A 22,134-nucleotide genomic window follows, 5' to 3' on the forward strand; every position below is an offset into this window, starting at 1 on the left:
CGCCCTCACAGGCAGAAAGTGGAAACGTCGAGTCGTCCCGTAGTTTGTAGTTTGAGGAGGAGAGAGTGCGCGATTTCCGCAATTATTAGTAATGATATGACAGATGGCCATTTCGATGGGTACATTTTAGTCCTTTGGTTATTGCCGTTCTGTAGTTTGTGTTGTTACATGTTTTATGATATGTGTTTTATCGTCTGTTTACTTCAAGGTGTGTTTTGTCGTCACTTCCGGTTCAGATCGATGAAGTATTCTTCTCTCTGCTGATGCTGTCTCGCGACGCAACTGTTATGTGCTGACTGGATAACGCCAGTTGAAATACTCGTCTGAACGAAAAGTCCGTTGTTTCTTACGGAAAAAAGTCTGCAGGACAAATCATTATTTCTCAATGTTCACCTGAATCATCAAGTGATCTAGTAAGTCTAAGCAATTTTTGCGGTCTCAGGCAACAACTCTGAGATTGAGAACCAGGTGCAGGACTGTGTATGTTGTTTTCATCGCAGCTTATCAAGTTATTGTAATGATCTGACTGATGTGACCGCCCTCAGTGAACGCCGCGGTCTTTGAACTGGAACACAGCCACACGTCACGTCTATATATACGTCTTGTAATTTGGTATCCTGACATTTTTGTGGAAGACACGTCTTGGATTCGTAACATAATGAAAATCGACATTCACAATCACATTTTGCCCGAGAGGTGGCCCGACTTGAAAGAGGTGAGCTGAATTTATAAATATGTTTTGCTCTCTCGATGCACAGTATTTTACGTGATCGCTGTGTGGTGTGACCACGAATAACTGTTTACTCGCGCCAATGTCATTTCAACATATGCCACACAGTACTATTGCGGTCATTACAACAGTTGCCTACGTTCACTCATGGAGGTAGAAGGAGAGAAGGATTCTCTCCTTCTACCTCCATGGCTCACTCGCCAACTTCATAAAATACCTAGCAGATTTGAAAGACGATGTTATCGTCGATGATCTAGAAACAAGTAGTTGTTCATCATGTATGATGCTTTCGCCTGACTGGTAGCTGTCTGTTCTTCACGTTGGATGTAAGCTTAGCCATACCATGGAGGTATACACAACACGCAACACAAATACCTATATTCAGTGGTTCACCCACAGGGGATTCAATCTCCGATGATGACGATGATGATGATTAAATATTTAAAATGAAGATAAATAAACATATATTTGGACTCAGTAAATTTGTTGTTATTGTTGTTGTCGTTGTTGATACTATTTGCAGAAAAGAACAAAGTATGCGCTGCAAATTTCAACACAGCCTAACTATACATGTGCGTCGCAAATTCAATACAGCCTAACTATACATGTGCGTTGCAAATTCAATACAGCCTAACTATACATGTGCGTTGCAAATTCAATACAGCCTAACTATACATGTGCGTTGCTGCCTAACTATACATGTGCGTTGCAAATTCAATACAGCCTAACTATACATGTGCGTTGCTGCCTAACTATACATGTGCATTGCAAATTCAATACAGCCTAACATTACCCAAGGGGTGTCACTTCATTGCCACACACTTTTTTTCGATCGCCAAAAATGCACCTAGCATGCATCGAAATCGGTAAAATTCGACGTAGGGTCAAAGCACATTAGTCCTTCTCAATAATACTCCAACATTTTTACCTCTTACCGATGAAAAGTCGAGAAATCAGCAAGTTTTTCAGCGTATCTGGACGTCTCTTACATTTCAGATTTAAAAGGCGCGGCAGTGTATTGAGTCACGTGGGCGCTTTTCAAATCGAACCAATAGCAGAGCTCGCCAAAATGCACCCAGCAAGCATCGAGAGCGGTAAAATTCGATGTAGGGTCAGAGCCCGTACTGAACGATGGCCCAGCGTGAAAACCCGGCAGTAACGTAAGTTTCTCACGTCTTTGGAAGACTATGGGTGACACTGTCTGCGTGCGTCTGCATACGAAATTCTGGTAACTTTAACAGTTCCAGTTCACCCGCAGCATGAGATTGTTCTTTCCAAAGATGTGAGAAACTTACGTTGCCTCCGGGTTTTCACGCTGGTCCATTCAGCTCTGCTATTGGTTCGATTTGAAAAGCGCCCACGTGACTCAATACACTGCCGCGCCTTTTAAATCTGAAATTAAGAGACGTCCAGATACGCTGAAAAACTTGCTGATTTCTCGACTTTTCATCGGTAAGAGGTAAAAATGTTGGAGTATTATTGAGAAGGACTAATGTGCTTTGACCCTACGTCGAATTTTACAGATTTCGATGCATGCTAGGTGCATTTTTGGCGATCGAAAAAAGTGGGTGGCAATGAAGTGACACCCCTTGGGTAATGTTAGGCTGTATTGAATTTGCAACGCACGTGTATAGTTAGGCAGCAACGCATATGTTTAGTTAGGCTGTATTGAATTTGCAACGCACATGTATAGTTAGGCAGCAACGCACATGTATAGTTAGGCTGTATTGAATTTGCGACGCACATGTATAGTTAGGCTGTGTTGAAATTTGCAGCGCATACTTTGTTCTTTTCTGCAAATAGTATCAACAACGACAACAACAATAACAACAAATTTACTGAGTCCAAATATATGTTTATCTATCTTCATTTTTAAATATTTAATCATCATCATCGTCATCATCGGAGATTGAATCCCCCTATTCAGTGGTTCACCAAGGTCGTATGTCTTGTTGTGAACACGATGTTTGCATGATGAAGTTGTTTTGAAAGAGGATGAAGTGGCTACATGTCTTTGCAGCAGGCTTCGACTATTATGCTAGTTATGATTCCCTTGATGACGCATAGATATTTACTCTCCTATTAACCCTTTCAGTGCCAAAGTCAATTTTTGTCGTCTTTATAAAATGTACCCCAGTCAATTTTTTTCAGATTTTTACCAAAATTTTTAAAGAAAACTGTAGCCAATGAAATCTTATGGCCATTTGGTCCAAAATTAACAGAAAACTTCATAAAAATTTGTAAAATGTGGCACTCAAATTTTGGTGGGAAAAAATTACAGCGGTCAAAGGGTTAAGAGAGGCGGGCAGGTAGTCATAGTTGTCACAAACAATACTGCCATTTGCTGCAGTTTCGTAGCCCCGCAACTCCCCATCACAAAAATACTTCAAGGGGAGTTGCAGGGTCACGAAACTGCAGCAATACTACCATATGGGTGATACTAGCTTCTTTCCATTCAGTATTTCAAATAGTTTAATTTTGAAGTTAGGAAATTAAGTGGGTTGTCTCCATTTGTATGTCTTGATTGATTGATTGCTTGATTGGTTCCCAATGTGTACTGTGTCGGAGAGTACTACGAAAACAACAGAGACAAAAAAAGACAAAACATGGAGGAATACAACCAAAACTTCATTTCTCATCAAGGTCAAATAATTACATCTCAGTTTTTATCTAGTCAGTACTGAATTTTTTACCATACTGAATGTTAAACCATGTTTGTGACTGTAAAAGACAAAATAATGAATGCCACAGTGAATCACTGTTGAAGCCCTGGGTCAAATACCTTGACCTATCTTTGTACAAAACATATCTCGGGTTATAATGGTCATACACACCTTATCGCAGTTGCACAAGTCATCTAAGTGTTTGCAAAACAAGCTATCAATATTTTCAAGGATGCACCTGCTGCCGTACACATTATCTTATTTTTCAACCATGGCCACATAGATACATAGTACTCTTTGCACTTTTTACTTTAAAAGGAACAGTAGAGGAGGAGGGAGTGAAAGAGTGATAGAGAGAGGGGGGAGCAATTCTGTCTCTCAGGGGAAGGGGATTTACTACAATTTGTGTTTTTTTTACCAACACACAGAGGTATGGCTACGGTGGCTGGATACAGATGCACCACCATTGCAAGGGCAGAGCCAAGATGATGAAGGACGGCAAGATGTTCAGAGAAGTGGAAGCAAACTGCTGGGATCCTGAAGTCAGGATACAGCAAATGAATGAGACAGGTGAGTAAGTCACAAATGTGATAAAAGACATGTATTAGAATGCACTTTGTGAAAAGCTACTGAATAAAGTGAGACACCATGGAGCTAAATTGTACAGTTATATTTGTAAACTGTACTTTATGAATATTCATTGAACATTAACAGTCTTGCATGCATTGACAGTAGACAATGGATTATTCCCATCCCTAATCACTCTGGTGTATTCATACTGATTTCATTGTGGAAAAAGTGGTACAGAAACCAGTATCAAAGCTAAACAACCAAGACTAACAGCAATGTGTGATTTCTTTGAGAAACAATGAGAAATTTCAGCGTGTTTTTATTTCAGGATTTATCAACCACTGTTCTTTTTAGATAACATTTGTTGTAAAATTTTGAACTGTGAAAAGCTTCAATAGAGATGCACTAGTGTAACGTAACAGTACATATTCAAGTTTTATCTTCAAGATCAATTTCAAGGTGAAATGAAGGGGTTGTGCAGTCCACATTCTACTCTTGTCATTTAACGTTCATGCTGTATCGTAAACTTCAGCTTTGCTAAAAACTAATCTGTTCCAAAAATATGGTAGTTCTGTATAACAGGTGTCTGGTTTATTAATCAACCCTATGTATGAATACTCTGGGGAAAAACTCATGTTTTGTTTAATTCATACCTACAGGAGTGACAGTACAAGCATTGTCCACAGTACCCGTCATGTTCAGTTACTGGGCCAAACCAGAAGACACACTAGATTTGTGTGGTATATTGAATAATGACATCGCCAAAATCTGTAAAAAGTACCCTACAAGGTTCGTTGGACTTGGGACGGTACCGCTGCAAGCACCAGACCTAGCCATACAAGAAATGAAACGTTGTGTTCAAGTAAGAGTATAAATTAAATTTTTTGTACACAAATTTGACAACATCAGCCAATTCAAATCATAAATCTATTCATTTACTAGGGTCTATGTTCAAATCAAATTATGCCAAGTGCTTCAGGAAATGAGAAAATGTGCTTCTCAATATTGACATTTTGTATGTGTTTCGCAGTTAGTGTGAATGTTGTCAAATTATGTCAAATTTTGTTCTCTTACAGGAGCTTGGCTTTCCAGGAATACAGATAGGATCACACGTGAATGAATGGAATCTGGATGCACCAGAACTTCAGCCAATATTTGCAGTGAGTATGATCTTTAGTCCTCATCTATAGGACTCTCAACCCTTCCCCCCCAAATCTATGAGAAATATCTCTTTATCAGAAGTGATATGCCAAAATATCAGAAGGAAATTCAGTTTTATAACTCACACACTGTGAGTATATTGCGATTTTTTAGACACTGAACCCGTTTGTGTAGCTTCTTTAACTTCTGTTAACTTAAACAGATTTAATCACAGCCTTAGTGAAAGCTAGTGGGTGGTTTGCATTCAAACAGTATGCAAATTTTACAATCTGAAGGATATCTTTAGGTGAGACGTGTACAAAGAGAGAGCCACTCTTTTGTTTGAAGAGAGGGACAACAAAAGCTTTTAGTGGTGGTCGTTGGCTGTAGAATTACATATAGGCATTCTTGACCATGGAGCTATAGTCTTCAAAACTTCTTTCATTGGAAATTATGTAATAAATGTCCACAGTGTAATGCTGCCACCTGAATTGATGGGAACCTTCAGATTTGCATCCATCAACCACAGGCTGGTTGGATTCTGTTCTTCAAATACACAAACTGTAAAAATTAACAAAGGGTACAGCCAACAACCATAATGAAGATATTTCAAGATTTAGACAAAGATTTAAGAACAATTTTCAGATCAAGTCATGCTAGAGGTCCCATATCCAGCTCTTCTTTGTTGCTATGTATGCTGTATACCCTAAGAGACAGAGTTAATGTTATTATAGATTTTCAAAGTCATAGAAAGCTGTTTCGCAGTGACATTGCTTTGGTTTAACATTTTTCCCAGTGGACATTTTGTTGTATACGTCAACCTTCTTAGTCATAACTGGAATTGGGCTGTCATGGGCTCCAAGATGATCCACCTATACTCACTCTATAGATGTGATGTCATTGTTTTTCCTTGGTCACTTTAGTCAAGGCCATCACTTTCTTAGTAATGGTAGGGTGCTCCCCAAAACTGAAAGACTTAAAGTTTTATGCAAACTTTCCTCTTGAAAACTATCAGGCATTCTCTTTCAAACTCAAGAATAAAAATCAGTAGTCACCATGCAAATTTTTACAGTAATACCAGAGAAACAAAGCAGCCAACATTTACTGACACTTGAAATTCAAAATGGCTGCCATCCATAAGTTTTGTATCTTTGGGGAAAAATTAAATTATCAGTTTCACGATGGCCAAAACTTCATTTGTCAAAAGAACTTCAAAATGAGATCCACGCAAGCCGTAGACCAGGAAAGAAGTGAACAAAATGTGAGAGTTTAATTATCTGTCCCAGAGGCACATTCCACCTTAAAGACAGAATGTTAAAGAGGAGAAGTCAAGTGACAGAAAACTGCAGTTGAAAAAAAATAATTCAGTGACTATTGTGTCATCCAGAAGTCAATAATTTGAATATATTGGCAGTTTGAAAAGTTTTCAATAATTCGGTGCGTATGCTCTGCTTCTCAAAGCAGTTTTGGACAGAATTTTCCGTCTGAATGTACCAAGCAGTCATTATCGTATGATAAGAATTTCTTTACTGTTCATAAGTTGATTTTTCAAATGTCATATAATGAATGAACTTTTGAGTCAAATGAGAGACACACAGTCAATAACAAATACAAGTTTGAGTTTTCAGCGGTGATTTCATCTCTATGACAACCCCTCAGCCAGCATGTAACCAAATTTTAATGCAACTGTACTTTTTCTGTAACACTTTGAATGTTTAAACCAGGGACACAGAAGTTAAAGATGTGAATTAAATTTGAATTTATATTTCATGAAATGCTGTGTTTTAATCTGTTTTAATTCCAAGTTTCTCCGTTGGTCATACCCAGGTTGAATCAATTATTTGACTGTTTGATAATTTCATGCCATGAAAGAGACATAGCAATCAACGATGGTAACATTTCTTTAATGGAAGACTTGTGTCCCACTCTACAAACAAGTCATTCAGAGAAAAAGTAACTTTATGAATATTGTTGGCTATGTAAAGACTGGTAGATATTTTGTATGTCAGATATATTTGATCTTTTCACCACCTTGGTTTGGCCCTAATCCATTGTTATGTGTAGTAATTGTGGACCAGTTCACAGGGAATTAGGAGTGAACAGGTTAATGGTCGGTGATATAGCATAAAACAGGTATCAACCGAATAATACACAACTGTGTTTTTGATTCCTGGTGTTTTTCTTTCCAGACCGCAGAGGAGATTGGTTGCTCTATCTTTATCCATCCATGGGACATGGAGCTCAGTGGCAGGATGTCCAAATACTGGCTACCATGGCTGGTTGGAATGCCAGCCGAGACCACCACGGCTATCTGTTCCATGGTATTCGGAGGAGTTCTGGAGAGATTCCCCAAACTGAAAGTGTGCTTTGCTCATGGAAGTAAGTTGAGAATTTCTGCAGCTTTTCTGTACCAAAGATTTATATGTTTTGTATAATCAGAGGTAAGATTTTGATGCTGACCATTTTACAATAAAATTTTGAAGCACATACCAATTCTCAAGTAATTTTAATACACTTCTTATCCTGAGTACACAACAGCCTCTCTATGTACTACAGCACCTTTCCTGTGATCAAGTTCTTAGACATCTGTACCAATCATTTCTATGGACATTCAGAGAATATGCAACGCCATAAGGCATGTCTGAACACATTTTGTACAGAAAAATCTGTTTTGGTTGTTTGGCCAACCTGAAGTCTCCTACTAGGATGTGAATGTGATATAGTGAGAAGCCTTGCACTGTGAAATACAGTAAAAGGAAAATTTCATGCTCGGATGATGTTGCATTGTGCAATTGTACAGGATGACCTTGGTACCAGTCTGCTTCATTTACACTGCGGTGAATTTGAACTTCAGAACAGCACAAATATGAAATAGCTTCTGCTAATAATAAGTAGTTCAAGCTATTCCACACCATGTCTTTTCTTTGCCAATAACTAAGTCCCAACTTTCCCATTCACATTTTTACATGATTGCATCCTCGAAAATTGATCCATCACAGGCGGTGCTTTTCCATATACCATTGGTCGCATCGAACATGGATTCAATGTCCGGCCAGACCTGTGTGCCGTGGAAAATCCGATCAACCCCAGGAAGTACCTCGGCCAGATTTATTCAGACTCGCTTACCCATGATGCCAAGGGCCTGAAGCTGTTAGTGGACGTCATGGGGGAGGTAAGAAGACTGGTGTCATAAACTGAGCCATTTACCCCCTTTAACCATCATGGTTTGGCCTACATTCATTGTTATCAATGGTGATTATGGACCTGTTTACAGAGAATTGAGGGATGAAAAGATGAAAGCTGTTTTTACCATTTATATATCAGTTTTCAATCAAGTTTGTCTTTAAATACCTCTGGCGTTCAGTTTTGAATTAAAATGCCCTGCAGCAATCACATTCAACATCAAGTCTTCATGCAAATGTTAAAGCAGTATATGTATGCTTACAAAAGGTATGGTAAGGTAAAATGTTTGTACTGTAAAATTTTCAATGCATTTGTTATACCTTTAAGGCTACCAACTTTTTTGCTTTTGTACACTAAACGAGAAACCACGGAATTTTGAGAGAGCAGTTTTACTCACAATTTATACGTCTTTTATACTTGTTACAGAACCGTGTGATGTTGGGAAGTGACTATCCATTCCCCCTTGGTGAGCACCACCCTGGGAAACTCATAGAATCCATGGAAGACTTCAGTGAGGAACTCAAAGTGAGTGTCTTCTTTGTCTTTACTCATTGTCTGTAATCCAACAGTTTCATTGAAAATAATATTGCAGCAGTAAAACCTTCCCGAGGAGTAGTGTGAAGCCACTTTCTTGTAAACATAGTGCCGGCATTTCTAAGGCTGGTACCATCGCGTGTTAGGGATTTCCTCTAGCAGGTATGAGAGCCAACAGTTAGATATTGGAAGTCGCTTTTCAAATTTCCAACGTCCCAAAATAAAATAAAATGTACAGCAGTTCTTTTGCAGCATTATTCATATATGAAGGTCAGTTAACATACTGTAGCCACAGTATGTTAAAGACATGATATCTTTGCTCAAAGTGGTACGTGTACAGAGCACCTTATATGTTTACAGTACTTGTTTCTGATTTTATATCTCTGCAGGACAAACTCCTGTCTGGTAATGCGTTTGAGTTCTTGGGACTGGATAGGTCAAAGTTTCAAGAAGGGGAGTGTTCATATGCAGCCAATGGCTCAAAGGCCACCAGCATGGCATCCAAAAATGATGAGCCGCCACTAAAGAGAGTCAAGACGCAGTAGATATGTAGGAATACGGTCACAAGAATGATTAAACACTGTGGGTGCTCCATGCAATGGATTGGTGCTCAGAGTTTGCTACCCATGGCTGCAGCGTTTGGAACCCGTTGTGCTCTGCGGATGTCACTAGACAAACATAGTTCATTGATATTAGCAATGTGGATGAATTCCCTTGTAGCATCTGACATGACTCCACATCAGCACTGCACTGATCTAGCAAATGTGCAGCCATATGTTTTAAGTTTAACCCTTTCACCACCATGGTTTGTCCCAAATCCATTATTTTCTATGGAAAAGTTGGACCTGTATACAGGGAACTGGGGGTGAAAGGGTTAAATACTAATTATGAGTTCAAATGAAGTTGAATCACAAGGCAAATGAAATATTTTTGTTCTCAGAGACTTCTTGTGTGCTTTCAACTGGAGTCCTACCTTCCATGTAAAAACTGGCATGCTTACAATGACTTTCTCTTCCTAACGTGTAGGAAAGTAGATGATCTGTGTGAAAGTTAATACTGGCAAGAGTCTTTCTGCTAAAACTATTTTTGTATGAAAAGTACGGAGCAGGCGATGTAAGAGTTTTTTTGATAATTCATAAGAAGTATAAGGTGTGCGTTGCAGTGAAACCTGAAAATATTCCTTTGACTCACTCATGAATATTCATATGCTACATGTGTGCTATCAGCTGTTGTGTTTTCTTGCCAGATTCTGACCATGCTGTGCCGCTCTCGGTTCTTTAAGTGTAGTTTCACATCACTGTTGTTTCTTTTGTATCACTGAATGTGGAGTGATTTTTAAGCAGCTCCAGGAATACATGACTCAAGCATACCCTTAGTGTTATACCAAAGTGGAGCTATATAATGGGTCCAATCTACGTACTCTGCGCCAGGTTTGCGCCAGGCGCATAGTCAAGAAAAGGCACTCTGCACCAGGGGTTTGCACCAGGCAGCTGCGCCACCCTTTGCACCATGCAGTCTGCGCCATGTTGAACTCTCGGGGTTCATCGGTACGGTCCTTTTGCGCCAGGCAATCTGCGCCATTTTTGCATGAAACTTGTACTCAGAGTTGTACAGAGAGTGTGTTACATGTTACGTGAACCATTTTACTGGTCAGCTTGTGAATAAACTTTCAAAATATTGATGTTTAGTTGAAAATAAATCGCAGCGATGTGAGTACAATATTCAACTAGTACTTCACATGCAATATTTTGAGCTTGATTTTTCCGATGATGTTGCCGGGTTACATTTCAGCTGTGCGAATATCGGCCAGCTGCGCGGCTGTAGCTTTGCGGCAGGAGGTTGCCAGCGAGACATTGCATAAGCTTTTGAAACAACGAAAGTCAAATTTTGCTTTGCGAAATCCACCCAAATTTTTATCTTTGAGGCGAGTTTTCCCATAGACCTTAAAAACGGAAGGTCTATGGTTTTCCGTTTAAATATTTTCGAGAAAACCTCAAACTATTTTCATAAACTTGAACCACGGAGGGACCGTGCTTGAACACAGTCCCTCTCCCGGGGTCCCTCTCCACAGCAATGGAGATCGCGATCGTTCAGATTGTGGTTGGCAAGTTAAAGTACACTGTCTTCAGAAACAATGTTCAAGTTTACAACTCAACGCAAAATGCAATCTAAGTCTCCGTAAAACCAACCATTTTACTATAATCACAGGGGCTCATAAGTGCCTATTTAAGTCAATATTTCAGCGTTTTTCTTTCTTTTTCAATGTTACAAATAAAGCTGAAGAGCACAACATTTGTGTAGCTGTCTTTTGTGTAGCTTGTATTGGCATGTATAGTGCGCCCTCAATGGGGAATGTGATCATATGTAAATATGACCTTTAGTTCCGTGACCTCTAGCCAATTCCTCTGGCCATGCCTTCTGGCCACGTGTACAGACGTCGCTGTGTTTACTGTCAGTAAGCATAGCGAGGGCAGGGCAGGAAGTAGGCATGGCTAGAGCCGGGCCTAGAGGTCACGGAACTAAAGGTCACATTTACGAGGATGAACTATACATGCCAATACACGCTACACAAAAGACAGCTACACAAGTGTTGTGCTCTTCAGCTGGATTATTTGTAACATTGAAAAAGAAAGAAAAACGCTGTAATATTGACTTAAATAGGCACTTATGAGGCCCTGTGCTATAATGAAAGTATCGTCCAAGTTTATTCTGTTACTTATGTATATGAATGAATCAATGTACGGTCTGCACGGCCACGGTACACTCTGTGCAAACACAACGACCTTGCTGCTGGATCGCACATGTGTTTACTCTGACGACATTCACACTACTATCCTCGCGCCCCGCCTACTGATACAAAAGTCTCTGTCTATGATTCAAAATTTTGAGGGTCATATTTATAAGACAACATTCTTTGTTTTAGCATGTTTCACACATTCAAATTGTTTTGTTCGAAACTGCCTCCTGTTAGACGTACCAAGTGACGTATTTTATTTGCATTTTTTTTTGCGAGTTCGTTTTCCCATCTCTTTCGCTCGACTCACTCATCCTACACTTCATCGTACGTTCCTGTTAGACGTACCAAGTGACGTATTTTATTTGCATTTTTTTTTGCGAGTTCATTTTCCCATCTCTTTCGCTCGACTCACTCATCCTACACTTCATCGTACGTTCCTGTTAGACGTACCAAGTGACGTATTTTATTTGCATTTTTTTTTTGCGAGTTCATTTCCCATCTCTTTCGCTCGACTCACTCATCCTACACTTCATCGTACGTTCCTGTTAGACGTACCAAGTGACGTATTTTATTTGCATTTTTTTTTTGCGAGTTCATTTTCCCATCTCTTTCGCTCGACTCACTCATCCTACACTTCATCGTACGTTCCTGTTAGACGTACCAAGTGACGTATTTTATTTGCATTTTTTTTTTTGCGAGTTCGTTTTCCCATCTCTTTCGCTCGACTCACTCATCCTACACTTCGACCCCGCCAAAGAGAAAAGTGGCCGATCGTACGCTCCTGTTAGACGTACCAAGTGACGTATTTTATTTGCATTTTTTTTGCGAGTTCGTTTTCCCATCTCTTTCGCTCGACTCACTCATCCTACACTTCGACCCCGTCAAAGAGAAAAGAGGCGCAGATTGCCTGGCGCAAAAAGGACCGTACCGATGAACCCCGAGAGTTCAACATGGCGCAGACTGCATGGTGCAAAGGGTGGCGCAGCTGCCTGGTGCAAACCCCTGGCGCAGAGTGCCTTTTCTTGACTATGCGCCTGGCGCAAACCTGGTGCAGAGTACGTAGATTGGACCCATTATATACTTGCAAAGTGGGATTGTAGGTAGTCAGTTTGATATGATATCCCTGTATGACATCCCTGTTTGTATGATATCCCTCTTGGTGGATACTTCTATATTTTCATGGTTTCGTCAAAAATTGCTCAGACAAAATGCAGGCTGAATATCATGGGTTGCAGTTTATTCTACAATAACACACAGCCAACATGCTGTTGTTGTCAAAGGGAGTGAATCTAAACGGATCTATACTAGAAATATCCAAAACATGTTTATATCAAAGATTCACCCCAAATATCATCATCTTTATCACACTGAGTGTAGAGATGTATTTTTACCAAAGACCTGAAACTGTATCAGGGGTAAAGTACAACGCTTATATCAGTCACTCACCTACAATGACATGTTGATTTTGTTAACCTGTGTGACACATACTGACCCCAAAGACCTGAAACTGTATCAGGGGTAAAGTACAACATTTATATCAGTCACTCACCTACAATGACATGTCGATTTTGTTAAACTGTGTGACACATACTGACCCAAAACCTTTTTCGAGATGGCATTGATTTAAATTTTCTTCAGTTTTTGTTTTTGACTTCCAAAGGTTTTCAAATCTTTCCACTAAACTTAAAAGATATCTCCAAGTCTTCAGTCTGATTTAAGACAGTTGCAATACCATAGAGAAATGGCATTTTGAAATAGTATCAGAGAAAGTAATTTCGTTTTGCCTTTGTTTGTTTTGTTTTGATATTTCATAAATATTGATACCATTGTCCAAGAGCAGGATTGAGTTGGTGAATTGTTCAGAGGAAACTTCGACTCAATACTAAAAAGCTGAATTCATAGAACAAGCACCCAAATTTCAAAAATTATTTTTGAATTGTAATTTTTAGAATTGTAGTTTTCAGACTTTCAAAGTGGATTTTTTTTTCCCGATGGCTTGGTCTAGTCAGCCACCACAGTGAAATGTAGGACCATGTGCATAAACTGTTCCCATTGCTGGATATGTGTGCTGCAAAAAAATTATCATCTGTACTGCAACTCAGGAGCTAGTTTTCCACCAACAGCAAATACAGTGGAGTATATTTTAAAATGATTTATGCTGCTACAGTGAATTTCACAGTTCTCCATTTAAGTATATCCATTGCTTTTCAAAATTGAAAGAAAAATTCTGTGAATGTATAGTGTACAAGAAGTACTCCGTATATATTTATCAATATAAACATTTGCCGTGAACAGCAGTGTTAATTCCACATAGCTTTCATACAACTAGAGTAGCGGTAATTGTCATAAAGCCTTTGACCATTGTCCTCAATACAGGGAAATGGGATGAAAGGCTACACATGGTAACAGGGTGTATTGTCCATCATTTTCCATGGTCTGTGGAGTGAAGTTTCACTTTCGGATAACAAAATAGGGCATTTGACTAGAACTATGAAAAAAATTTATTATATTAACTATATATATATTGTCTTTTCAATGGTGCATTTTTATTGAGTAGTGCTATTTTGGGTATGTTAATATTTAAAATTTACAAAAAATTGGGTCAATGATGGTATGTCATCTGTTATAAGTATGAATAACATTTCATTAAAAAAAATTTCAATTTTGAACCTCTGCTGTGTGATGGTAAATTTTAATTTTATGCACTTCTGTCTGATCACAATGTGAATTCAGCAGATTGGGTTTTTGGTTAAATTTCCACTCTTGTCACTGAAAAGGGAACATGCATGTAATGTATAAAGATTTTGTTATCAATGCGTCATGCCGCTGTTCAAAGTGTGCTGATATTTAGGTGATAGATTGGAGTTGTAAAAACAAATACAGGAGCAAAGGTAGTCGTTGACAGTGCTAATGGCACTGATGTAATAATTCTATTTGGCAACATGTCTTTTGAAACTTGATTTCCAAATAGTAATGTTTAGTTTCAACCCTCTTTGTCACCATGGTTTGGCCCAAGCCCATTGTTTTCAATGGTGTTTGGAGACCTATGTACAGGAAAATGGGGGGTGACATGTTGAATTTTCATCACTTTTTTGTAGACCATGCAACTGTGCTCTTTACTGAATGGCTGTTGTTGAGTGGTGCCTGCATACTTGACCTTATTGAACATTTGATATGTTCAGAGCGGTGCATTCATGTACTTTTGTCCATTATGACCGATTTGTATGCTTTTATCAAATCGATACTGCATTTCTAAATATGTGTGCATTCGTGTGGTGCATGTTGCAGTTCTCAACACAAGCAGCAAACTCCATGGAAAACACCATTCATTTTCTGACATTTGATACAAATATACTACACTGTGCAACAATGCTTTATCATGTAAGCATGTAAAACTTTATTTACCTCAAATGTAGTGTAATCTACAATATTAATAATAAAGATCTTTTAACAATTGACAAATCATTTGTATATGTCTGGGTTTATCAAAGCTTCCATTTACTGGGCGAAGTTACTAACTGGGCCCGACACAATGCAGTATATTTTTTCCCATGCATTCATTTATGCACACCTTGCTCTCTGTGACAATTGCTCTTCAAATTTCTGTTTGAACTTGACACTACCACAGCATACCATATGGACAGAAGTTGAAATTTTTCCTGTGGGAAGCAAGAAGAGCTTGTTTTGCTAATACAAGCGGTGAAACTGACAATTAGAACTCCGACTTAATTTCACCAATTACAAATGATACCGTCACTTCAATCTCTTGCAGACCATCTATCATAGGTACATTTCACTTGATTTTTGTAGTATTTTCCAGATGCAAGTGCAACAATGGTCTACCCTTTCATCACCACGGTTTGGTCCAATCCTATTGTTTTCCATGGTCAAGTTGGTCCTCTGCACAGAGAACTGAGGTACACTGGCCTAACATGTATGTCCCTCATTCCAGCCATGTGATTACATTGTTATTCTTTATATTCAGTGCTAACTTCGATATTCCAAAAGAAAGAGATCCGATCTGGGTCTTTTTTATTCCCAGCCTGTATTAATCAAAGTTCACTACTGATTCAAGTACATACAATCTTCAGCATCTCCTCAAACATGTGAACTTTGAACTCAAACCTGTATCTATCACAACTGCCAGTTATAGCAGTAACCCTCTGATACCAATTGCCGGATCCCCTGTCAGTTTCACAAATGTATGTCACCATGGTTGACACACAATAACCCGTTGCTACCTCTCCTCAGACGCTGCATGTTTTTGTTGTTCTTGTCTGTCTCTCTGTCTCTCTCGCTCGGCTTCCTCATCAAGAATCACTCTGATTTTACTCTTCAGCGGTTCAAGTCCTGTCCCCTCTTTGGCAGATATGGGAAAGATGTCCCTGAACTTGACTGGCACTGAGGGCGCTATGTCCTCTGCCAAATCGGAGTAGTAATCTTCTGCTGAGAGAGGGAGAAAGAAAGAGAGGGGAGGGAGTGAGGGAGATGTATAAAATGTAAAGGACACAGAGAGAAAATGACTTGATGTGTCACATTACACAATCCTGATTCGATATAAGTTGCCATTTTGATTAAATGAGATTGAAAGAATCCGAATCAAGGCATAAATCATACAACTGATTTAATAACAGAGTTGAGTTCACAAAAGTTGGCAAAGGGAACGATCACACACCACAGTGTACCATCAATATTTCATACAACTACATCCTGTGATGACTGATGAAGTACAACTGAATCCCACTTCAAGTCTCTCTCTCTCACGTTACATTTTTGGAATCCAACTCCACATCAGCATTGTCATTACCGTCCGTTTGGATGTTGATAGGACTATAATCAAGCATTACTCGGCAGTTATATAATTTCTGGCAGAACACTTTCTGTGATGTCAATTTTCACAAACTGCTTACCTTCTTCAAACTTTTCCATCACCTTTCCAAGCTTCTCGTCAGCTCCTTCAGTGTCAAGTTTATTGATGGCCAAGACGCACGGCTTGGAAACCAACTCTGGTTTGTACAGTTCCAGTTCCTTGGTGACGATGAAACAAAAGAAAATTGAGCGGCTCAACCCATTTGTCGCTAGGTGTTTGTACATAAATGTGGTGGTTTGCATGATGTGTAGGAAATATAGGGGGGAGGGGGGTTGAGGGTTAACAAAGCTTCAAAGTCTCAAATGAAAAACGAAATGAAGCGTACAAAGTTTATGTAATAATTCTCAAATTCATGTACTGACACAAGAGCCAAAGATGACACCTCTATGGCTTGAAATGGTTGAACCCTATTATTAAAATAACTTAACTGGGCTGCTGGAACTAGAAAGGAAAAACTGGGGTCAGAAGCAACACGTAACAGTACATGTATCACAGTGGAATGGTTAGAATGACTCACTGAATTGAGAAGTGCCACAGTATCCAATGCAGACCGGTACAGCCATTTGTCAGATAGTTGAAATCCATTGATGTCAACAACGAACAACAGCAGCTTGGTTCTCTCTACATGTTTCAGAAACCTGTGTCCCATTCCTCTGTTGAGATGAGCGCCCTCTATCAGACCTGGCAAATCAGCTAGGCTTATCTGCAAACGAAGAAACAAAAGTTCTACAAGACAAGGAAGATCACACACGTCTACTTTATGAGGCTGGAGTTTGTACTTAAAGTTAACTATTTTAATACAACATCTATCCACAAGGGCCAGAAAATGATGACCTTTTGTCTCATTAACTACAGTCAAAGGCCATCACTATCTCTGTCAGATAACACAAAGTGGGACAACAAAATGTCAAGTTGAAAACACTGTGCAATATGTGTGGTTTTCACGAAACTCAAGAATTTTACTCCATTCTAAAAGCATTTGGGAAACTGACTAAGAAACTGTGTTTTCATCACCAATTCTGTAGAGTAGTACAGAAAAGATGCAAAACTTAGCCAGGTGCACAATTGACACTGCACTTTGACACTGCCATGCCATATCAACAAATTCTGTAAGGCTTATGGACAGCGCCACCATGTGGCCAAATAGGTAACTCATTTGTGAAACATACCTGTCTCCTATCTGAATAATGCATCACACCAATTTGAGGTTTCACAGTTGTAACTGCAAGCAAACATAAGTGTCAGTCATGAAGAAATATGAGCACATACTCGCACAAAAGATATTGGCAGCAGTATTTACTTTGTGTCTATTTATGCAAGATAAGTCATATCACTTAAATATATTTTGACAAGAAAGAAAAGTATCACATTTCATCTACACTTTATCAATATCTGAATATGATTGACAAACATTTCCACAACTTACAGGGATAGTCTGCAATCTTGGGCTCTGATCTAGATAATGCTCCTAAGAGAGTTGACTTGCCAGCATTAGGAAATCTGACGAACAAAATAGGGAGAAGAACAGACGCACATTTTATTTGTAGCAAATACATTTCCTTTCATTTTTTTCCATCGACACCAATTGATGCACTAAAGTCAAAGGTGAAATATGAAATGGTATGACAGATAATTTTGCACAGTTTTCAACAGAGATTATGTTACTGAATTAATGATTAACATCAAGATCAGTCATAAAAAGTTGTCATGACAACAGTGAATGCAATCTCAAGAAATAGGTATTCACAGACTCTTCCTCATAATTTAGAGAATCCTGGTGAATATTTTTTTTTTATTTTCATCATACATAGCTGAACAAAGGATCAATGTTTTTTATTCACACAATTGTGTGTTTCTGTTAAGAAGCCTTCACAAACATGGTAGGATGGTCTATGGAAAAACATTTTGTTTGAACTTTGAAGTTTGTGAGGTGTCGACATGCACAGGAGTACAAAAGAAACACTCTTCATGAGTCTATAAGACTGGGCTTGCAATCTGAATGTGGATATAATTTCTTGCGTTTCTGAGCTAGTTCCCATTTTAAGCTCCTTACAGTAACAAGCTAAACTGACCAGTGTTGAACAATTTCAGCATTTTTCCACCATGGCTTGGCCAAATTCCGTGGTTAGCAATGATGATTGTGGATCTGTTCACAGCAAATCGGGATGAACAGTTTACCTGTTGTGTTTACTGTACCGTATCATCAGCTTGGTACTACAATTTAGCAAAGCATAGTGCATAATGATGTATGTCTATCAAATTCACATTTCATAGTATGAAACCCTATAAAGCTAACTTGATACAGCATTCAAAATTTTCAAACTATCCAACAATTGTCATGAATAGATGGCAGGGAACAAGAAAGGAAAATCAACAGGTCTATACCCTTTATGAATGAGACAAATTTTGATGGGGAAGAGAGCTGGAGAAAAATCAATATTTGGTCAGATTGTCTAGTATCTAGCTAAAATTGAACACACACTGCTCTAAAAGACTCTGACTAACCGGCAGCATAGTGTTCTCAGTTGACAAAATACTCACCCTACAAAGCCAACGTCAGCGATCAACTTCAAGTCCAGTTTCACAGATTTTCTCTCTCCTCTCATTCCATTCCAATCTGTTCGAAAACATCCTCCCTGTCCACCTTTTGCTACAACTACTCTCTGATTAGCTTCATTGAGATCAGCTGGGTTTCAGATGACAAAATAACACAAACATGTCAAAGAAACCTTTTAAATTTTGTCATTATTTCAAAATTAAAAATAACCTCTAGTGTCTGATGATTTCCTGTCGGTACATAGTTTTGCTGTGGAATTTACTGGCTTCTCTGTTTTTGAACAAAATTACAAACAACCTACAAACTACACCAAACAGCTGTAAATGTTGGTGTTTTCCATCCCATTATTTCACGGTTACAAATTCAGCTAAAAGTATATCATGCATAGAATTTTTTGTTTCAGTATGTCCAGACACTTTTGCCACGGTTACTTTATTAAATTTCCTTGGAATGATCTCTTCCCACTTCAATCAAGCAATGGATCCCACAGAAAAGAGAATAAACTGAGCTGTATTATGTCTTTATCTTTCATAAAGGGGAAGTAATTTACTGATGAAACACAATTTCATATCATAGTCCAGGTTGTCAACAATCACAAAGTTAATGTACCATGGCTTATGTTGTAAACTTGAATATTTCACATGAAAATACTTCCTTCTACTGTCAAATTACAGGCATTGCTTCTTGTTTTAAACACTGTCGCCACAGTCGGTACTCCACAATTCATACTGACATTGTTTCACAATTTGTATGTACTCTAAAAACAGTTAAAAACATACAATCCATACATGTCTAAGTCTGATGCTTAATTTTTTTCACTGTTGTTAATTTAAGATTTGTCAGACATAATACCTTTTTTCCACATTTTGCAAATTAGCATACTGGTATGTGTGGTAAAAACACTGATGAACTTAACTTACCCAGAATTTGGCCATCATCGGTTACCACGGTAACACCTACTGGTACAGTAATGACTGTGTCTGCTCCACGTATTCCTTGAAGTCGTCTAACTCTAAAAAATTAACAAAGAAGAAACTCAACAAACTGATTTATGGATTCTTGTAATTCTTATTCATTTATGACAAACAAGACATTAAACTTTTTAAACTATTAGAATACTTTTGAACTACTAAAATACTTACCTACTGTTCACACCGGTTCCTGCAGAGAATCTCTTCGACGGATGGGAAAGACTGACTTTTCTGAGAGTCATTTTGGGAGAGGCAACAACAATCACATCTCCTCCATTACCACCCTGCCCTCCATAGGATGGCAGACCCATCCCACCACTGCCGCCCTTGACATAGATGCGAAGTGTGTCTTGAAAATTACCAAATCTTTTCCTTATCACACTCTGTTAGAATACAAGAAACAACGCACCACTGTAGCAACACTGATAAACATCCCTCTAATGGCTGAGGGTATCAAGAATTGGTCTTTCAAAAGGGAACACAATTACACCTTGGATTGATCCCTGGTCCACATAATTATAAAACCCACAATGTACTTACTTAGCGCTGGTGTACAATCACCATGACAAAATGATATCATGGAATGGTAAGTAGACAAACAAAGTCTTCTGTTGTAGAGTTTGAAATTCGTTCACAACGCTCAGAACTCGTCATCATCACCTCAAAGACGATCTTTATCATCATCATCAGTATCATCATCAGGTGCTCAGTTCATGCACTCTGCATACACCGCAGTGCAATTGCTATATTTAGAGGCTTCCTATGTTTCACGTTTTCTCTTTTCAAACAGTACTCTCAGGGCTGTATAGAGTAAGCTGAGCGCCTGTGACCATCATTATCATCATTATTCCCGTCACCCTCATCATCACCACAATCTTCATCATCTGATCATCATCATCATCATCATCATCATCATCATCATCATCATCAACATCATCAAAATCACACAATCACCTCATCATAATCATCGTCGTCGTCGTCGAGAGCAACATAAATGTTAACTTTTTTCATTCGCTCATCATTTGATGTACTAAATACGACCGTGTGCAAAAGATCGCACATTGGCCCTGTCGGGAACAACGGGCCCAGGAATGGCATCTCGCTGCTCGTGTGGAGGCTCTCGCTGGTATTGCTGTGTATGTGGAGTGATGTGAGTTTATTGTGTAATCAACACTTACAGACACATCCTTTGACGTCTTCTTCAACAAAATCCTGGTAAGGAACACCATTCTTATTGCGACAAGGCACTAAAAACCGTGAAAAACGTGCTCGGGGTCTTTCCCATGGGCGCAGCCATCTTGTAAGTTGCAGAGCCTTATGGGAACGAAATGTGAAGGGACGTCGCAAAATTCTTGGGGGGGGCAGGAACACTCGTTCGTCCCCAGTTACAAGTAAGCTGTCCCAAATCGTCTATTGTGAAGCAGAATGGAATCTTTCAGGATGCATGATCCCCTTCAAATAAAACAAGAGACAAAGACCGGGAATTGATGTAACAAAAGCAAAAACAAACACTTTGGTTTGTCCAAAAGGTTTGCTTCCGTGTAATTATGATTGTTATACCACTGGCCTTCATGTTTCAAAATTTTGAAGTAAGCCAGGGCTTTAAGCAAACTATAAAATGCGAATGCTTCCTACATGTGTACATACATCATCCGACAACATAATGCAAAAAAATAACTTGCTCTTGTTCTTACACTATGTACTAATCACTCTGCTTGACAAAAATATTACTTTTCCATGAAAAACGAATTCTGAGAGATGAGTTCCCTATAGCTATTGGAACTCTATCATTTTTTATTTTTGGTTGCTTTATTTGTATGTGTTTTTGTGATTTCTGTGGATTTGTATCGTTATTTTGAATTCAGCTTTAACTGATCCTATTGTCCAGAAACAACAAACAAATAAGTAAACAGTCGGAGAACTGTATATCCTCAGCTCATTATTTTTTGCAATCAAAACCAATGCTCCACTAAATTCCACCCTTTATTTGTTTGTCTTCTTTTGTTATATTTAAAAAAAAAATAATTTTTGTTCCTAAATAATTCATTACATTGTTTCTAGTATTAGCAAGTATTAGCAATTAAATTAAATATCGGTCATCTGTATATCACATAGGTTAATGTGCATTGTTCTGCAATCCACTGGTAGAGTAGGTATATTTTCTTTCTAGAGACGGCGT

The 22,134-nt window shown here is 38.7% G+C and overlaps 2 protein-coding genes across 3 annotated transcripts; one reads left to right on the forward strand and one right to left on the reverse strand.

Annotated features, from left to right (window-relative positions):
- Window positions 1-27: 27 nt before the first annotated feature.
- LOC139140408 (2-amino-3-carboxymuconate-6-semialdehyde decarboxylase-like) lies at window positions 28-11,112 on the forward strand. The gene is made up of 9 exons (XM_070709633.1): window positions 28-119; window positions 209-715; window positions 3,822-3,963; window positions 4,623-4,825; window positions 5,040-5,123; window positions 7,293-7,482; window positions 8,103-8,275; window positions 8,713-8,811; window positions 9,210-11,112. The coding sequence occupies exons 2-9, from the start codon at window positions 659-661 to the stop codon at window positions 9,363-9,365; spliced, it is 1,104 nt and encodes a 367-aa protein (XP_070565734.1). The 5' UTR covers window positions 28-119; window positions 209-658; the 3' UTR covers window positions 9,366-11,112.
- A 1,945-nt stretch (window positions 11,113-13,057) lies between these two features.
- On the reverse strand, window positions 13,058-21,285 carry LOC139140407 (GTP-binding protein 10-like). Of its 2 annotated transcripts, none has more exons than XM_070709632.1 (9): window positions 21,134-21,285; window positions 20,127-20,338; window positions 19,905-19,996; window positions 18,969-19,113; window positions 17,854-17,927; window positions 17,597-17,649; window positions 16,945-17,130; window positions 16,468-16,585; window positions 13,058-16,000 (listed from the first exon to the last, which is right to left on the reverse strand). In XM_070709632.1, the coding sequence occupies exons 1-9, from the start codon at window positions 21,182-21,184 to the stop codon at window positions 15,795-15,797; spliced, it is 1,137 nt and encodes a 378-aa protein (XP_070565733.1). In that variant the 5' UTR covers window positions 21,185-21,285; the 3' UTR covers window positions 13,058-15,794. The 2 variants fall into 2 exon arrangements, with proteins under 2 accessions (XP_070565733.1, XP_070565732.1); XM_070709631.1 differs by having other exon boundaries at window positions 13,058-16,003.
- Window positions 21,286-22,134: the final 849 nt, after the last annotated feature.

This window comes from Ptychodera flava, chromosome 9, assembly GCF_041260155.1.
Source record: "Ptychodera flava strain L36383 chromosome 9, AS_Pfla_20210202, whole genome shotgun sequence".
Taxonomy (NCBI): Eukaryota; Metazoa; Hemichordata; class Enteropneusta; family Ptychoderidae; genus Ptychodera; species Ptychodera flava.

Excerpts from the sequence above, each read along its gene's own strand:
- LOC139140408 (XM_070709633.1), top strand. The coding sequence starts at position 659 with ATGAAAATCGACATTCACAATCACATTTTGCCCGAGAGGTGGCCCGAC. Across the intron at positions 3,964-4,622 it reads ACAGCAAATGAATGAGACAG|GAGTGACAGTACAAGCATTG; the intron begins GTGAGTAAGTCA and ends TCATACCTACAG. Across the intron at positions 8,276-8,712 it reads TAGTGGACGTCATGGGGGAG|AACCGTGTGATGTTGGGAAG; the intron begins GTAAGAAGACTG and ends TACTTGTTACAG.
- LOC139140407 (XM_070709631.1), bottom strand. The coding sequence starts at position 21,184 with ATGGTGTTCCTTACCAGGATTTTGTTGAAGAAGACGTCAAAGGATGTG. Across the intron at positions 19,997-20,126 it reads GGAACCGGTGTGAACAGTAG|AGTTAGACGACTTCAAGGAA; the intron begins GTAAGTATTTTA and ends TTAATTTTTTAG. Across the intron at positions 17,131-17,596 it reads ATTATTCAGATAGGAGACAG|ATAAGCCTAGCTGATTTGCC; the intron begins GTATGTTTCACA and ends CTTCGTTTGCAG.